Below are 19,224 nucleotides of genomic sequence, written 5' to 3'. Positions count from 1 at the left end.
AATCCTCCCAAACAGTATAGAAGCCTATTATCCAACACAGCCACCGCTCACCATGTGTGGCAAAATGGCTATTTGGCCTGTGGCAAACCGGTGCATTACTTCTACCACCTATTTCTTCAATACAATTTTTAATAAAAGTCTTTTATTTTGTACAACTTCAAAGAAGTGCCCACCCTCTGCCAGGGACGTAGTTGTCCAGAATCTCAGGAGGACTTAAATCCCTTACATGTAGGGAAGCCAGGTCTCAGCCAGGCCCCTATAGCTCCAGCGCCCTACAGGCCAATCAGCATGAAAGGGGAGTGTGTTGGCTACTGAGAAGAGTCTTCTAACATGCTTCCTTTCCTGCTGATTGAAGCCAGTCAGAGTGAAAGGAAGTGAGTCAGCCAATGAGAAGACTCTTCTCAGAAGCTAACACACTCCTCTTTCATGCTGATTGGCTCCTAGGAACATCTGTTGTCATGGGAGAAGGCGTGGACATTAATATCACGAAGGGGCCCTGCACTTCTGAATTTGCCACTCCACTACTGCCCTTTGCCTTTCCAATCACAGATTCATCCTTGGGCCCTGTATGCTGCAAGATGCACTTTGACATCTACAATTCTCAACTATCTCAAGAGTTTGTGAGTCGTCTTTCTTTAGAGAGGCACTTTTTCAAGAGAGAGATGACTTTGCTTCAAAGCACCCCATGTTTGAAAGATGACTCAGTTGTTATGATGGGGACTCGCATTTTAAATCTCAATGAGTTTGCTGTTCTGTTCCAAAACTGTGTTTGGTTTTTGGTTCACTGTGACGCTGTGAATCAACTATTTTCTGCGGTAAAAATGGTGAAATAGAAATCTAGATCACAGCTATTGGAAAAAAATTTGGAGGCAGAGCTGAGATGCATTTTAATTGTATGCTTGATTTCCCTGCACTGCTTAATGAAATGATATTTCCGATTTCTCGCTAATTCTACCAATAAATAATACAAAACATTATTGTGCATTTTTGTACCCTCAAAAACACAGGTCCTTTTGGGGGGTCATGTGGCAAAAATGTTAACATTTAATATTTAACGTTGGACAACCCTGGTATAGAATTTACCAACCAAGGCTGCAATCCAAACCCCACTGGGAATAAGCCCCACTGAATTCAATAGGACTTACTTCGAAGTGGACCTGGTGAAGATTGCTCTACAAATCTCCGAAAAAGTCCACTCCGGTGATGGACGGCTGTATTTTCAGTTCTTGTTTTGGTTTGGAATGTGCAAATTGGGTCGATTTGCCTTTAAATGCAATTTTAAAGTCTCCATGAGTCTTTCCTCTGAGTAAACATGGCTTAGGATTGGATTGTGTGAGCTTGCACATTTTTAAAGAGCACAACCACGCCAGCACCCTGTGCTTGGGGCAGATTGCATTTAGCAAATTTGAATGAGAGCCAGCTTGCGATGGCAACAGCAGTAACATACATGGCGAAAGGAGGGGGTCTACAAAGACCTTCCCGCTTTGGGGGCTGATCGCTTACCTGGTGGTAGCGCATTTCGCCGGCTGAGGCAGGCTCCAAGCTGACACGGTACAAGTTATCCCTGGGCAATAAGGAAAGAGAATAAAATAAATGAAAATCCAAAGAGGTACCAGGGAGGGAGAGACAGACACAAATTTCCCTCTCCTCTTTTAAACGCCTGGAGCGGGCCCAATTCAAGCTGGCAAGGACATCCAGATATTGATGTAAACCAGAATCCCTAGGATCCACCCAGGGGTGTAGTCATCCAGGGAGGTCTTAGACCCCTTACTTTTTTGGGAGCAGGGCCCCTATGTCTCCAGAATCCTGTGAGCCAATCAGCGTGAAAGGGGAGTGGGCTCGCCACTGAGAAGAGTCTTCTAACATGCTTCTGTGCCCTTTCCTGTTTACTGGAGCCAGAGTGAAAGGAGGTGAGTAACAGTCTCCCCTTTCATGCTTATTGGCCTCTAGGGACGTCTGAGATAAGGCATTAACAAGGACCTCATTCTCAACCCAGGAGCAAAAAAAGGGCAGGAGGGGCCGTGGTTGTGACTAACATGCAGGGACCCTGCAGTTCTGAATTTGCCCCGATGCTACTGCATCCACCCAATGTGGTTCTTGACTCAGGTCCCACACCATACATTTAGAGCACATCCAATGGGCATTTAAAGCACATGGCTACCCCAAGGAATCCTGGGAACAGTCGTTAACCCCACACAGAGCTACACATTTCCAGCAGCCTTAACAAACTACCGTTCTTCTTTCGGGGGAAGCTGCATGCTTTGAAGGTGCATTGGACGTGCTTTAAAGGTATTGTACAGCTCCGCTCTCACGGAAAAGCCCAGGACCTCTGAGCTGGACTTAAGTCAAAATATCCTGAGTCTGCACTCACAAAGCCTCTTGCAGGATCAGGCAAAAGTGGCCCATCTGAGGGCCAAATGCGCCCCTCCAATGCTCTGTATCCTGCCCTTAGCTCTCTCCTGGCCACACGCCACCCCTCCTCCTTGAGGATTTTTGACTAGCTAAAATGTGTCCTTGAACTGCAATAATGTGCCTTCCTTGCCTGGAAGGAGAGAGATGTGTGGATGCGTTGGAATTCTTCCCAATTTGGAATTGGCACGGAATGTTCCATTAATTTACTTATTCGCTATAGCTGAGGATTGGATTTTCACATGCAGTGGTTTCCTGAGACTATTTTTGGAAATTGATTTTTAAAAAAAATAAAAAACATTGTCAATTGATATTAATCATGATATTTTTATCGATATTTCCTTCATTATATCGACATTTCCTTTAAAAAGTATCAATCTTTCCTTTTAAAAAGATCAATATTAATATCAATATTTTTCCTGAAGGGAAAAAACAGATCACTAGAAACAGCAGCCTGCAGTCAAAGAAAGAACTCGAATCAATAACCAGCATGTTAGGTCAACATTTGAACCAGCACCAGCCAGTAGATCCCATCCCTAATGTGTGTGTACAAATCTCCAAATTGCGCATGGCTGGAAGGTTTATTGCACAAGCACTGCCTTGCACTCTGCCCACTTTTTTGCTCCTGGCCACACCCACCACTGGTGTGCGGCCCCTGAAAGGTGGCTCATGAGGGAATCTGGCCCACAGGCTGAAAACGTTTCCAGACCCCCTGATCTAAGCATTCTTTAAAAAAAACAACAGTGACGAGCCACGTTAAGTAGTCCATCCGAAGCCCACCCTTGGATCCCAGTCATCCTTTCCTTGTACATCGTAAGAGCGTAAACAGAATCCTGCTGAATCAAAATCAAGGCCGGTCCATTCCAACATCCTGTTTCCAGCAGGGGACAGCTGGGTGCCTCCCAGTAGCCTAAAACGACTCCGATTTTTATCCCCAATATCTAATCCTCAGAGGCGTGGTGCTTCTGAACATGGAGGCTCCATAGCTTTCAACAGACTTCTCCACATAACGACGCTGGACACAAATAATAAAAAGGGCGCCGTTCAAAAGGATAGCTATGTATTGCCTTGGGATGTGTCAATTTGGTAGGTTTGTATTAAAACGCAAATCCTTCTAGGGCTTCTAGGATGAATGACGGGATATATATTCAGAAACAAACAAACAGAGTTTATCCTCTACTCCTCAATCAGAAATTGGTCATAACAACATAAGAAGAGCCTGCTGGATGGCTCACAGTGGCCCACCAGATGCCCATTATGGGAAGCCCACAAGCAGGACCTGAGTGCAAGAGCAACTCTCCCCACGGGTGGTTTCTGACCATAGAGGCAGAATATAGCCATTGTGGCTAGCAGCTATTGACAGCCTTACTCTCCTCCATGAATTTGTCTCGCCCTCTTTTAAAGCCATCTAAGTTGGTGGCTGTCACGGCCTCCCATGGGAGCAAATTCCACAAGTCAAAGGCGAAGTGCTCACCCATTCCCAAGAAAGGATTTGTTTGGACCACCGGGTTGAACGATGGCAGCTTCCGTCTGCCATAATCGTCTCACTTCAGTCGCCAGGCTTGGCCATTTAAAGGGCACCGGTGGAACTGGCAACAGTGGTGATTCATGGAGCAAAGCCACTAAGTGGGTAGTTTATGCCGCAGGAGGCCAGATCCATCTTGCGCACGCCCATCCTCCTTTAAAGTTTTATCCATCACAATTAAACGGCACAAAAGCTGCTCCGCCGGGACTAATGCATAAATACGGCAGCCGCAGCGTAGAGACTTCCATACAAAGAGGGGGAAATCACAAAAAACCCTCCAAACACCTTGATTGGGAACAGTCACAAAACAGGGCCCAAGCTTTTGGATCTAACAAGATTCTTGTTCAGGGTAGTAGGTTAAGGTTGGCCAGGGCGGGCTGATAAAAAAACGCAACGGGGCTGGATGGAAGCCAACATTTACAGTCTGAAAGAGTCTTAAGATGGAACCGAGGAGGTGTTTGGACAGCATTGCCGTTCCTCGTATTTCTGAGTTCAGGCAGTGTGTGTGTTTCCTCATCTAGTCCAAACAGCACCATGCACCCACAACAGGGACATCGCAGCAGGGTTTGGGGAAAACCTGGGGATTGCAGACGTACATTTATTTTTAGGGGGGGAAAGCACTAAACAATCTAGTGAGGACTAGGGATGGAAAAATAGGTCACTGATTCATAGAGTTACCATGAGTCGTAATCGACTTGGAGGCACATAGCAGCAACAACAACAATTTTTTTTTCGCAATCTGAAATTCGGTTCTGCAGGTTGCAGCAGAAACCTGGAGATTTCTTTTTAAAAAATCTTCATGAAAGTTCTTCAGTATTTAAGCACAAATTTCTAGTCTGCTGTTTTGACTAATGCACAATTTTGGCAAGCAATGCCTCTTAGCAGAGTGCTTTTTCACATGTTCTTTTCACCAACACATTCATTCTTATGCAAACTTTCCACTCAGAGGCGTATTTTTCCCAAGCTTGCTTGGTTGGCGAACAAAAATTCGGGGCAGTGCGCACTTCAAAGGATGGCTGTATTTTGGCTCTTGTGCTGTTTCGGAACGTGTGCGTTAGAGAGATTTGGCTTTCCATGCGAAATGAATTGAACAGGGTCCCAGCATTTGTCCAAGATGCCCTGTGCTGGCACCTCAAACGGTGAACACATTTGGATGCTAAAACAAATATCCAATCCCCCCCCCAAAAAAAACCAATTCTGAAGCAAAGCCACTTCAGCTTGTGCCTTACAGAGTTCCCAGTCTCCGTAGCGGATCCAAGCGCTCTGTTTACAAATGGCAGGGCCACGCTTCATTACCGCACCATTCCAGGCGCACAGCCCAGAGTTTAAAAGTCCCATTAAAAACATAAATAGATAAAAATTATATACCCAGAACGGGATTTATGAGGTATGAGGCACATGGTGGGATGGGGAGGGGGGAGGTAGGAAAAGAGGAGGATATTCTGCAGAGAATTCTATGTCTGAAGTGGATTTAGGACTCTGCCAGGGAGATAACAGCCGTTGCCCAGAGCAGCTAAGATCAGCATACTTTATGAACATCCCAGGGCTGGCTCACTCAATGGACACTTGGGTGACTGTCCCAAGTGCTATCTCTGGAGGAAGCAGAAATCTCTAGCACCTCGGACAGCTCCTGAAACGTTCAGATTACAATCCAGCCCTCTACATGGAGCCACCAGCTATCACTGATAGCTATGTTCTACCTCCACCGTCAGAGGCAGGATTTATTTTATTATTTATTTTATTTATTTATTTATTTTATTTATTGAATTTTTATACCGCCTAGCATAGCTCTCTGGGCGGTGTACAACAAATATAATAAATGCAATAGAATCACACAGAACAATACAAAAAATATAAATGCAAATCCACAATCTAAAACCAATTAAAACATGTTTAAGAAAAGCTAAAATGCCTGATAAAATAGGAAGGTTTTGACTTGGCGCCGAAAGGATAGCAATGTCGGCGCCAAGCGCACTTCTTCGGGAAGACTATTCCACAGTTCGGGGGCCACCACTGAGAAGGCCCTAGTTCTTGTTACCATCCTCCGAGCTTCTCTATGAGTCGGGACCCGGAGGAGGGCCTTCGTAGCAGACCGTAGTGTACGAGCCGGTTCATAGCGGGAGAGGCGTTCCGAAAGGTATTGTGGTCCCGCGCCGTATAAGGCTTTATAGGTTAAAACCAACACTTTGAATCTGGCCCGGAAGCATATAGGTAGCCAGTGCAAGCGGGCCAGAACAGGTGTTATGTGTTCAGACTGCCTGGTCCTCGTTATTAGTCTGGCCGCCGCATTTTGCACCAGCTGTAGCTTCCGAACCGTCTTCAAAGGCAGCCCTACGTAGAGCGCATTGCAGTAGTCCAATCGAGAGGTTACCAGAGCATGAACAACTGAGATGAGATCTTCTCTGTCCAGATACGGACGTAGCTGGGCCACCAACCGAAGTTGGTAGAACGCATTCCGTGCCACCGAGGCTACTTGAGCCTCGAGTGACAGAGAAGGATCTAAGAGTATTCCCAGACTACGAACCTGGTCTTTCAGGGGGAGTGTAACCCCATCGAAAACAGGATGAGTATCCACCATCTGATCAGAGAAACCACCCACCATCAGCATCTCAGTCTTGTCTGGATTGAGTCTCAGTTTATTAGCTCTCATCCAGTCCATTATCACAGCCAGGCAACGGTTCAGCACATTGACAGCCTCACCTGAAGAAGATGAAAAGGAGAAGTAGAGCTGCGTGTCGTCAGCATACTGGTGACAACACACTCCAAAACTCCTGATGACCGCACCAAGCGGCTTCATGTAGATGTTAAAAAGCATGGGGGACAGAACTGACCCCTGTGGGACTCCATATTGGAGGACCCACGGCGTCGAGCAATGTTCCCCAAGCACTACCTTCTGGAGACGACCCACCAAGTAGGAGCGGAACCACTGCCAAGCAGTACCTCCAACACCCAACTCCACAAGCCTCTCCAGAAGGATACCATGGTCAATTTGATATATATCCCACCCTTCCTCCCAGCGGGAGCCTGGGATGCCTCTGAGCACCAGTTGCTGGGAATCGCAAGTGGAGAACGCCGCTGATGCACTCAGGTCCTGCTTTCCTGCTTGCAGGCTTCCCACTGTGAGATCAGGATGCTAGAGGAGTTGGGGGAATGACAACGCTTCAAATGCAGGGCCCGGATGTTGCTTGCGTGGTACAGACTGAAGGGAGCTAAAACATGTGCCATAGCTGGAACCGGGGAACTTATTTGGGCTGAAAGAAAGATGAAACAGGGCAGCCCATTCAGAAGTGGGCTTGGGGGGCTGGGAAACCTCTGCTGGGCCTTCAGTCGGGGGTAGAAAGCAGAGGACGGAGAAGAGGCCTGTTGTGAAAGGTGGCAAGTAGGGAGGTTGGAGAATTCTGTCAGAAATGGAAATTGCCACAACTCACATCCGAGGTCAAGAACAGAAATCACACAAGTTAAGACATCGCTATCTTTTTTTATTTAATCCGCAAATGTCATGTAAGTAATTACATTATTTTCTGCCTTGTTCTTGGCGTTTCCTATTCAAATACACTGAAATCAACTTCATTAATTACGTTCACTTAGCCCATAGCGGAGAGCAAGGTGAAGAAGGCGGGGTTTTAGCAGAAGCCGAACTGTAGAGGAACAGAGACGGTGCCGATTGCGGCAAACCCAGGACAGGACGGAAAGTGCCGCTTCCTTATAACCCTAGTGACAAGGAGCTAGACCACATTCCGGGAAGGCCAACTTCCTTTCTGGGAGGAGAATTATGGGAACACAGTCCCCCCAGAAATTAGGCAAGGCAGCCACTGTGGAGGACCCTTGAAATCTATCAGTCGAGGTGCCTCAACCTGTCCCCACCATTGCTAATCCATTTTGCTCTCCTTTTGTGCTCTTCCTGTGGATTGCAGGTTGCTATGGTGACGCAGCAGGCCGCAAGCAGAGCTGCGCAGCCTGCTTGCTCAGAATTCAGGTGACATTATGCCCCCCTTTGTGTTGTTTCATCCGTTCCCATCCCTCCCCACGCATCCAGTCTTTAACAAAGATTTAATGCTACTCTTAAAGGTAAAGCATAAATTAGTAGGCTCAGTATTAACTGACAGAGCGAAACACATATTGTCTCTGAGTTGTTTGACACAATCTGTTTGCAAGCTTTGGAATTACACAGAATCCTTTGCGATGAGGAATTCTGCAATGCTTGGAACACTTACACCCAAGGCCCTCCAGATATTCTTGAACTACAACTCCCAGAAGCTTCAGCACCAAACACGGATGATGTTCAGGGATGATGGACGATGGAGTCCTACAACATCTGAAGGTCATCACCGCTGGCTCCCCCTGTGGCACACTGTGAATTTAGGGTTGCCTTTTCCCCAGCAGGGTTCCTGAAGAGCCCCAAACTGTTTCTGGGTCTGCAGAAAGGGATGAGGGGATGCTTTTTCCTGATTTAACTCAACTTAAAATGCACCAGAACCCTGGCAGAATAAAATCTAACTGATCACCCTAATTTGACTTGGCGTAGGAGTGGATAAGCTTCCAGATTCCACAGAACTTTCTTGTCGCTTAGGTGAAACTCAAAAGCTTGCACACTTGATCACTCAAAGATGTGCCACTCTTGCAATTTCCTATCTCCTGTCCTTGGGAGCTGGCCATAGGGGTTAATTAACGCGTGTGTGCAATTCCCACCCCCACAACCCCATCATCATCACCATCTCTTTTAAAATAGCCTATTTTTATTGTTTTAACTATTCATTCTGCTCTTATCTATCTCATATAGGCTGCTCTGAGAGCCTTGGTGACTGAAGAGCAGTCAAAATGCTTAAAAGAAACAATATATTAGCATTTGGGGGGGGGAAGTATTTATGTAATCTTTGCAGAGCCTGCACTCATGAAAGTGGCTGATTAGTGCATATCAATGTGTGATATTTGTCCCCTCCCCACAACTCTTCCAATGATGATAGATGCCTCAACGGGCAGACTTCCCCTCCTATGCAACTCTTGAAGATACAGGGTCTTCTAAAGCCTGTCTGGCAAAATGACTCTTACCCCAGCCAAACTGATAAGTTCCCCTTCCCAAACACAGACTGGGCTGCAAACATTCTGACATCTCCCTGAGAAGCTGGAATGTGTATCAATGTTCTGTGCCATCTACACCACCTCAGCCGCAAGTGCAATACAGAACAGTACAGAACCTCCACAGTCAGAGGCAGCATCCTTTGGATTACTAGGGCACACAACTGGAGTCAATATCTCCATTGCACTCTCTTTGTTAGTTTCCCAGACTGGTCAGTCTTCCAGAACAGGGATGGGCAACCTATGGCCCTCCAGATGTTGCTGAATTATTGTTAGTAGTAGTAGTAGTATTTAGCTGAATTTATATCCCACCCTTTCTCCTGCAGGAGCCCTGGGCAGCAAACACATCAACAAAACAATTGAAGAAGAAGGAGAAGAAGAGCATTCTAAAAACAGTTAAAAGTATTCTAAACCACAATCACAGTTAAAAACATGCATTCATCCAGTGATCTCTGGGTTCCAAGGAACAGTCCTCTTCAGTCATCAAATGCCTGGGTAAACAGGAACGTACAACTCCCATCAGCCCTAGCAAGCATGGCCACGGGCAATGGGAGCTGCAGCTGGAGGTCCAAAGGTCCACCACATCTGCACCCGAATGCTGGGGAAGGTGTGCCCTCGGCCTGGTCCACCACAGTTCATATGTTCACCACACCTTATAATTTTTAGAAGACAAGAAGTCACTCACACCCGGTCATCCTCTTCAAGAAACTGAGCACCCCATTTCTGAATAACTCACTGAACTTTGGAATGGCTCACAGTATGTCAAGGACAGATAAAGATGGCAGCCCAGTTGGACTGTGTGGTCTTACCTGTCCCCTATGAACAAAGTCCTGTTCAATGTCAACATCCGTTGAATTCTGAGGCGCTCGGCACCACTGTCTTGGCTGGAAAACCGGCCCACCCCGTTGCCCAGGAAGACAGCATACTGCTTCACATCTGCAGGAAAATGTGAAAATACGCCAACAGTGTTGATACGAGGGGCTGGTGGATCCATGTCAGCAGGACAGTGGAATCCACATCGGGTTTTAGTCTGAACTTTCAAGGAGCTGTCCAAGGTGCCCTGGCAAAATTGAGGTGCTGAGGATTGAAGCTGGGACCTTCCGCATGCAAAGAAGATGCTCTGCCTCTGAGCTGACGCCCTCCCCCTCTACTTTTTGCATGGTTGTGCCCATACAAAGAGACTTGGGGAACCCAAACTAACCCCTTCCAGGCCCCACTTACAGTCATCAAGGGCCACGTTGATGGGGCCGGGCTCTTCAGGGAAGAGTGCATGGGTCGTCCCCTCCAGGAGCACCAAGAGGATGAATAGCAGACAGGTGGGGCCCGTGGTCTCCATCTGGAGGGCCCGCCGTCACACCTGCAAAGGTTCAAGATGACATTTAGCAGTAGTAGCATAATGGCAGATTCAGAAGTGCAGGGTCCCTTCATGATAGTCACAACACAGCCATTCTCCTTTATAAGGGCTGATGTGAAGGGATCTGGCTGAGACCTACCTCCTGTGACCCAGAACCAATACACCAGTGTGCGCCTCTTGATTTTGCTTTTAATGTTCCCAAACCAATACTTGCAATGAATTTGTTTGGTTTAACAAAGTTCATTGGATTTCAAGGGTCCTCCACAGTGGCCACCTTGCCTAATTTCTGGTGGGCTCTGTCCCCATAATTCCCCTTCCCATAACAATGTATTGGGCAGGTGCCTGGGAGCTCCCTCTCCATGATCCGCAGCAGCCAACACTGCCGTGGTTGCTGAATGGGAGCGCTGCCCTCTCATCCTAAGGAGGAGTCCTTCAGGAGCCCCTCTGGGTTGCAGGGGCCCTCGGCTAGGACCCTACCTGGCCTTCCTCTGGTGCCAGACCTGTGAACTTGAATCAACAGATCAATTGCTTTTGTAAAAGGGGCAAACATGAACTGGAACCAGCTCCTTTGGGGACTTGTTGAATTTGAATGAGAACCAGTTCCTTTTGAAAATGAACTTCCCAAGCTCCGGAGATGGAGGGAGGGGGGCATATGAATGCAATCCTGCTTTGATACCCTTCCCTGGCCCACAAGAAAGGAAGAGAAAGCATCAAAGAAACGGTTTGTTTTCAAAACAGGGCACGGCAACACCTGTTCTGCAGAACTATGCACAGACACGATGGAAGGGAGGTAGGAAAGGGGGGTAGTTCAGGTTTCCCGTTAAAAAGAGGGCGCCTGAAGAGAAAATTTCCACATCAGCTTCCTACACACAGATGGACACAGCAGTTGTTGTGAGAAAACAGGTTGGTCAGCTGTCTGTGGCAGGGCACAAAAAGTGCTTTTGATTTCCCCGACCCGGATCTCTCATTAGCCTGCGAATCCAAAATGACAGACTCCCCCCCGTGTCATGTTCCATCCCCAAAGAATGGATGCTCCCCAGATTTAGTGGAAGCCAGCTTCTCCCCACAAAGGTTTAAGAAGCAGAGGTTGAAGAGGGTGAGGATAATAACATGTGGGTGTGGGTGGGTAGGGACTGAATTTGTCGATTTCATTTTCTCCTCATTTCTCATTTTTCCAAATTTAAATTCAATTCTCCACATTAGTTTGATTTGTAAAAAAAAGTCCTCATGAAAATGCATCACCATTTTCATGTCGATTTCTCCTAATATACACATTTTGGTATTCACATTTTGCTTAATATAATCTACACATTTTTGCAAAGCAAATATGATGCACTTGGGCATGCTGTTTTCACTAAAATATGCATGTGGCCCTCAGCAGATTATCCCTGAGGGAACGTAGCCCTCAGCAGATTATCCCTGAGGAAACGTGGCCCCCAGCACATTATCCCCAAGGGAACGTGGCCATCAACAGAGAAAAGGTTCCCTGCCCCTGCTATAGTGAGAGACAATAGCAGTTTAGAAGATCATGAACAGTGTAAGAGGGAGGGACCTGCTGTCAATCTCCCACTGTCAGAAGAGAGGGACAAAAAGGCATCTAATGAACTGAGCAGACAGAGGACAAACAAAAGGGAAATATTTCATCACACAACGGCATACGCCACTCCAGGAATTCATTGCTGTGAGATGCGTGGCGTCTTGTGTACAGCGGCTGTTTTGCAAACATCACTCCTAACAGTGTTTCATTACTGGCGGGCACACCATCATCTCCTGCATATTTGACAGGATTTCAAACCTTGCCTGACACATTCAAAATGCTGCATGGAGAAACTCAGCAAAGTTGGAAAACCTTGGACAGTTCCAAAATGTTGCACACGCTCTTTTTGGGTGTCACAGGAATGCAATGATGGCCGTCCTTTCCAAACCCCAAAGGCTTAACAAATATTTCTCCACAACTCTTGCTTTGCATGCTGAAGGTCCATGGTTCAAGCTAGGCCTTTTATTTCTTTCAGAAAGAGACCTCAGTTTGGGCCCTTCACTTCGGGTCTACCTTACCACGCAACCCAGGACCATTGTGTTGTTCTCCTGTTTCAGAAGAACTATTCCTCATTCCTCAACAGGGATGGAAAGATCTGTTATTTTACGCTATTTTAGGCTGCATTAACAGAAGTATAGTTACCAAATCGTGTGAAGTATTTGTTCCCCTCTATTCAGCACTAGTTAGGCCTCATCTTGAGTACTGAGTCCAGTTCTGGACACCACACTTTAAGAAGGATGCAGACAAACTGGAACAGGTTCAGAGGAGAGCAACAAGGACGATCAGGGGACTGGAAACAAAGCCCTACAAGGAGAGACTGAAAGAACTGGGCATGTCGAGCCTTGAGAAGAGGGTAGATATAATAGCCCTCTTCAAGTCCTTGAAAGGTTGTCACACAGAGGAGGGCCAGGATCTCTTCTTGATCATCCCAGAGTCCAGGAGACGGAATAATGGGCTCAAGTTGCAGGAAGCCAGATGTCAGCTGAACATCAGGAAAAACTTCCTAACTGTTAGAGCAATATGAAAATGGAACCGCTAACCTAGGGAGGTGGTGGGCTCTCCAACCCTGGAGGCCTTCAAGAGGCAGCTGGACAGCCACCTGTCGGGGATGCTTTAAGTTGGATTCCTGCAATGAGCAGGGGGTTGGACTTGATGGCCTCACAGGACCCTTCCAACTCTATGATTCTATGCCCACTTTTTGTTCTCTCTGTTCCTCATTTTTCCAATCTTAAATTCAGTCCTCCACATTTCTACAGCAATTTGTTTTTTTACCAAAAAAAGAAAATCCTCATGAAAATTCTTCAGCATTCTAGTGCGAATTCCTTCTGGTCCCATGTGTGCTGTGCGCTTCATGACTAAGCTGGTTCTCCAACGAGCTCGTTCTGACACAAAAGCGCAATCTTGCGCATACACAAAAGTGCAATCGCCCTTCCCCCTTCTGAGAAGAGGTGTTTTTCAACCCTAATTTTCACCTTTAGCTGGCAGGTGATAATGGTGAGAGCATTTACGTGCTAAGTGTGAGAGATGAGGAACGAGAGAAGAGAGAGAATGCAATAACCCACTAAGGCCAAATATATATGAAGAGCTCTTAACAATGTTTTAAGTCCAAGCCACTTCTGTTAATTTTGGGAGGGTATTTCCCCCAGGTTTTCAACAAATCTTATCCGACACACGTCAGTATCTGGACACACACTCACACACACTGATCTCATGCTGCATTTTTTTAGAAAAGGTAAACTGGGAACTGTCGCTCTGTGAGCGGAACTGGGGTCTCCTAACAACTCTCCGCACCCTTCACAAACTACACTTCCCAGGATTCTTTGGGGGAAGCCATGACTATCAACAGCGGAATAATGACACTTTAAAAATATGGTGTGAATGCAGTCCTAGTCTCCAAGCACCAGCGTGTGTCGTGACCCCCACCGGTCGAGAGTGGGCAGGCGGGGGCGAGACAGAAGATGAGGACGTGGACTGCGACGAATCACTTGAGGAGGGGGCTGGCAGCGGGATGGACGTAGAAGATGCCCTGACCCCTGTCTTGGACTCCACAGCCTTGGGGTGGACTGGCCAAAGCTCCACTTTTGCCCCACTCTTGGAGATGCTCAAAGCAGGAAATTCAACAGACTCAGCAAAGGAGGAACCTCCATTTGCGTGCCTGCTTCCAACCTACTTAAGCAGACTCGGGGGGGGGGGAACTCTGTAGCTGAGTCAACGTCTGCAGTCACAAAGACGTGCTTCGCTAGTGCTAGGTAGAAACTAAGTTCCTAGAAACAGTAGTTAGTTTCATGAGGTGCTCTGCATTGCAACTATCTGTGACTTTAATAAAAAGCGAAAACACCACTGTCGAGTCCAAGTCGCTCAAGTTCAGGCAGGAGAGCGTAGAGCGTGGAGCAGTGGTTAGATTGTCAGACTAGAACTGAGGAGACCTGAGTTCAAATTCCCACTCAGGCTTGAAACATAGCAGGTGGCTTTTGACCAGTCCCTGCTGCCCAATCACATGGTTGTCGTGAGAGAAGGTGTGTGGAAAAAGCAGGGATGTCAGAGGATAGCGACAGAAACAGGAGTGGAACTCCCTGCCTATTTGCAAACAACCTTTGCCATATGCTTTTTGTTCAGGAAAGTCTCTGCACAGACTTATAGAAGTTGCCACATGGTTTAATCTCCCCCCATGATTTTAATTATATTTTGAATGTTTAAAAGTACATGTTTTTCACTCTGTCTTTTATTAACAATTTTAATATTATTCCCGTCTGCATCTGTGTTGGAATCTGTGTTTTACTTCTACTATTACTACTACTAAGATGCTTTTAAGATGTTTTGTTTTAAAGATGTTTTCCTTGCGTTATCACTTGTTTGCCGCCGTGGGCTCTTTTTTGGTAAATTTCTTTGAGGTCCTGTTTACAAGAAAAGCATGTCTTGATACTGGTTTCCCAACAGATTTGCATCTGAAATGGAAACCAGGTGGAGAATGTAATCCATTATGTCCTGAAATGGCCTTAATAGGTTCACGGTGGAGATTCTTGAGAAACATCTTGAAAACAAAACAACTTTTTTAAAAAGATCTTTATAACAAAACGCCTTTTAAAAAATCTTACAAAGAATTCCAGTGCGAACGCATCTGGCCCTGTTCACCACTGCTATCCGGCCCCCAGAAGGTTATACAAAAAGGAATGTGGCCCTTGGACTAAACAAGGGCTGCTCTAGGGGGTGACAACCCTCCCCTTGTTTAGGACAATATCACAATGCATCCAACATACGTCACCTCCTGGTTGGGTCACAAGGGCGTTCAAAACATCTGGCTTTAAGAAAACCGCTGGAGCATCTTCCCTTTCAAGGGAGGAGGCGGTGAGAACTCTTAGCAAAAACAACTAGATTAAAAACAAAAAAAGCTTGCACAACCCACAATGGTGGTGAGTCACAAATGTCTGCAGAGAGGACAAAAGGGTAGAAGTGAGAGACTCCGGCCTCTTACAAACTTCCTTGCTTCCTCCCATCTCAATCTGGGCCCAATTCAAGCTGCTTGCATTAGTGTTTAAAGCCCGAAGACTCCAACTCTCTGATAGGCAGCCTCCTTCCCTAAAGACCATTTTGAGTGATAAGATCAGATAAGACTGAGTGATAAGTCCCCTGTCCCAGGACGTTCAGGGAATGGCGGCCTGGGAAAGTGCACCAGGAGCTATCCATGGTACTGAAACAAGTAACCTGGTTTCCCACATGAGCTCCTCCACTGCACCAGAACACAACATAAGACCACGAGAACATAGGAACAGCCCTGCCGGATCAGGCCAATGGCCCATCTAGTCCAATATCTGCTTCTCACAGTGGCCAACCAGATGCTTATGGGAAGCCCCAAGTAGGACATGGATACAAGAAGAGCTGTAGATGCCAGGGACTGAACCTGGGGCCTTATGTCTTGGATGAGTGGGACTCTAGCCCCTGACAGCATCCCCCAGAACGTGACACCCAAGGGGACCTGTCAAATCCCACCAAGTCCTTTAAAAGCTATCATCTGTGGGCCAGCTCCTCTTGTATCTTGGATGCCTCACCTTCTGAGCTGCAGCAGGCTTGGGATTTGGATGGAAAAAGACACACACCCCTCTCCTCATCTAGGCAATCAAGAGTCTTGATCAGAGTTCAAGGACGCACATCCCAGCCAGGCAAAAACACTCAAGGGGAGTGTGAAGCAGGGTCCGTGAGGAGTATGGCCTGGAAAGGCTCCCGACGGGCTTTTTAAAGAAATAAATATGGTTCCTCCAGGGCCCGAATTAAGAAGCGCTTCTAGCTGCCTACAATAATTGCTCTTTCCACTTTTATTGGATGGGGATTTGTGAGCAGGAGAAGGCAAAAGTCCTTTCGCTCAGTGGCAGAACATCTGCAGAAGGTCCCAAATTCAATCCAGGTAGGGCTGGGAGAGGTCTCCTGCCTGAAACCCTGGAGAGCCGCTGCCGGTCAGTGCCGACAATATGGCACTAGATGGAGCGAGGCTCTGACTCAGGGACAAAGGCGGCTTCCTAAGTTGCTATGCAGAGAGAGGAAATGTGGAGAAACTCGAATCCCAGAAGCAGCTAAGCTCTTGGAGTTGTGGGTGATTCACTTCGCTCGCATTGTTAATTTCATGGCTGGAAATAGCAGCACTCTCATTCTCGTGTGATAAATATTTTAACATTCTTTGTCACTTTTTTGGGGGGGGAGAGGAAGAGAATGTGAGTGTTCTCCCTTGTTTCTTTCAACACACACACACCTTCTCTGTCTCCCCTGTCTTTTCTTCAGAAGTTTCCAGTGGATTTCTTTCCCCCTCGCCTTCTGCTCCAGCTCAAAAGATCCTCATCTGTCTCACTTTTTTTAAGAGTGGTGGCTCCTCCCCCTCCGAAGAATCCTGGGAACCGTGTTTGCAAAAGGCGCTGAGAGTTGGGAGGAGATGCTCCCCCCTCCCCTCACAGTTCCCAGAGTCCTCTGGGAAAGAGGGACTGACTGTTAAGCCACTCTGGGAATTCTAGCTCTGCAAGGGGAATAGGGGCCCTGCCAACAATTCTCAGCACCCCTGCGATTCCTCTTCCCCTCACAGAGCGACAATGCGGTTTAACCATCAGTCCACCCCTCTGCCCAGGGAGCTGTTGCTCTGTGTGGGGAACAGAGGGTCTCCTAACCACTCTCAGCACCCTAAACAAACTTGACAACTCTCAGTTGTTCAGCAGCTGCACCTTCCCCCTCAGGAAGCAAGTGTGTGTGTGTGTGTGTGTGTGTGTGTGTGAGAGAGAGAGAGAGAGAGAGAGAGAGAGAGAGATGTGGGGCCGAGCCTGCGCATGACGTCTTGTAGGCACCAAGCCTCCTTCCATCGTGGGACTCAAAGCAGCGTACGTGAGGTTTCTTTGCAGATATCCATCCAGGCCTGGCATATTTCTGCAGCAATCCACAATTATTATTATTTTTTAAAAACCCTCATGAAAATTCTCCAGCATTTTAGTACAGATTTCTCCTAATAAACCCATTTTCGTAGGCACACATTTTCGCAAGCAATTGCTCGTCACAAAAAGCATCGTTGTCTGTAATTTCCACACACGTTCATTTTAATGCAAACAGGCATTTTCGTAAACGCCGCTTGGCCAGCTGCATTGCAAAGTTTAAGTGGGGATTTCGAAGTGAGGGCTGAGTTTTGGTTCTCATGTTGTTGTGGAAAGTGCAGACTTGATCGGTTCCGCTTGGAATGGAAACTGAGTTGAACTTCTCGACCAACCCTATCTTCGTCTCTCTCCAATGGGGCGGGGAGATGCAACTGGCAGGGAGGGGTGAATCTGTCCATTTTGGCCTTCTCTCAGTTTCTCCACATTTCTGTTTCAGTTTGCAAACTGTCTGAAAAGCCATCCTTCAAAATCCACACATCTGTGAATTTTGAGTATAAAAATGCATATATTGAGGGGAAACGTGCAATAAAAATGCATATAGGCGTGAAAAATGCCCCGTATTAGGAAAAAATGCTTAGTAAAAATGTGTATACTAGGCCAGAATCCATACAAACATGAGTACTAGCAGACGTTTGCACTAAAATGTTCATGAATTTTCAAAGAAATCACAAACAGATGTAGAAAACTGAGGTTTTGAGACTGGAACAGCATTATCATCACCACCACCACCACTTATGTCCCACCATTTCTCCAAGGAGCTCAAGGTGGCATACAAACATGGTTCTCCCCCTCCTGATTTCACCACAACCCTGTGAGGTAGGTTAGGCTGAGAGAGAGAGTGACTGGCCCAAGGTCACCTAGCAAGCTTCATAGCTGTGCATGGATTTGAACCCTGGTTTCCCAGGTCCTAGTCTAGCACGCTAACCACTACACTACACTGGCTTTCAATGAGAAACCTGGAAAAACTGAAATGGACAAATACATCCATCCCTGTTTCCAGGGACCAAAGCATCTGGAGCCAAACTTGCTCGCTGGCAGTGGCCACTTTTTGAGATTCAAGGTTGGCTTCCCATTCCCCGACAGATGCACAAACATCTTCCCCCCTTACAATGCACACACGCACAAAAACACGTGTCCCTGCCAACTAGCCTTTAGTGGGCTGTGCTGGGATGCTCCTTCCCACACCGGATGAAATGCGGTTTCTCTCTGCGGGGCCAAGATTGGAATTATTTCTGCCTGGACCGCTCTTTTGAAAAGCCATTAACAATTGAATTGCAATAATTAAAGGCTGGGTCTCTCCTCCCTGGGTGCCTCTTTGGCGCTCTCACCACCTGCGCAGAGTTACAGCCTCTCCTCTCGATGGCTCCCACTGGATCTCTGGAAGCAGGCTTCCCATTTACCTTAAACACGTTTACTAGCTGTCTAGGAAGGCTCAGTCAGAATTGGTACCTGAGAAACCTATCTGCCCCCCCCACTTTCTGGGAGCTGTGAGTGTCCTTGCATGATCACAAGGGCAGTAGCTTGTCCAGACCTTCTCTCCTTCCCGTGGACTAATTCCCTCCTTCCCCACACCAGGAACCAGATGTGTACAAGCAGAATGCTTTCAAACACCAGTTGCTGGAAACATCAGGAGGGGAGATTTGCCATTGCACTCGGGTCCTGCTTGGGGGCTTCCCATAGTGAGCATCTGTTTGGCCACTGTGAGAACAGGAGGCTGGAGCAGAAGGGTCACTGGCCGGATCCAGCAAGTCTCTTCTTACGTTCTGTTCTTGCACAGTGGAGGAGCTCATGGAGCAAGGCAGGTTAGGCGTTTCAGCACCATGGATAGCTCCTAGGGAGGAAGTTGCTCCAAGGTGTTTCAGCACCATGGATAGCTCCTAGGGAGGAAGTTGCTCCAATACTGGACTAGAGCCTTTGGCCT

General features: G+C 47.1%; 1 protein-coding gene across 4 annotated transcripts in view; it reads right to left on the bottom strand.

Annotated features, from left to right (window-relative positions):
• The window catches only part of SEMA6B (semaphorin 6B), a 209,976-nt gene that overhangs the window by 28,205 nt on the left and 162,547 nt on the right, over positions 1 to 19,224 (bottom strand). For all 4 annotated transcript variants that reach the window (XM_061601183.1, XM_061601179.1, XM_061601181.1 and 1 more), the window contains exons 2-4: positions 10,232 to 10,367; positions 9,820 to 9,946; positions 1,504 to 1,564 (exon numbers count right to left, since the gene is read on the bottom strand). In XM_061601183.1, coding sequence (XP_061457167.1) covers positions 1,504 to 1,564; positions 9,820 to 9,946; positions 10,232 to 10,346 — 303 coding nt within the window. In that variant the 5' untranslated portion in view covers positions 10,347 to 10,367. The remainder of the gene's footprint in view (positions 1 to 1,503; positions 1,565 to 9,819; positions 9,947 to 10,231; positions 10,368 to 19,224) is intronic.

This window comes from Rhineura floridana, chromosome 18 (assembly GCF_030035675.1).
Source record: "Rhineura floridana isolate rRhiFlo1 chromosome 18, rRhiFlo1.hap2, whole genome shotgun sequence".
In the NCBI taxonomy this organism is placed as follows: domain Eukaryota; kingdom Metazoa; phylum Chordata; class Lepidosauria; order Squamata; family Rhineuridae; genus Rhineura; species Rhineura floridana.
Note: the sequence above shows the minus strand (reverse complement) of the source record. Positions and strands in the feature narration are given on the sequence as shown.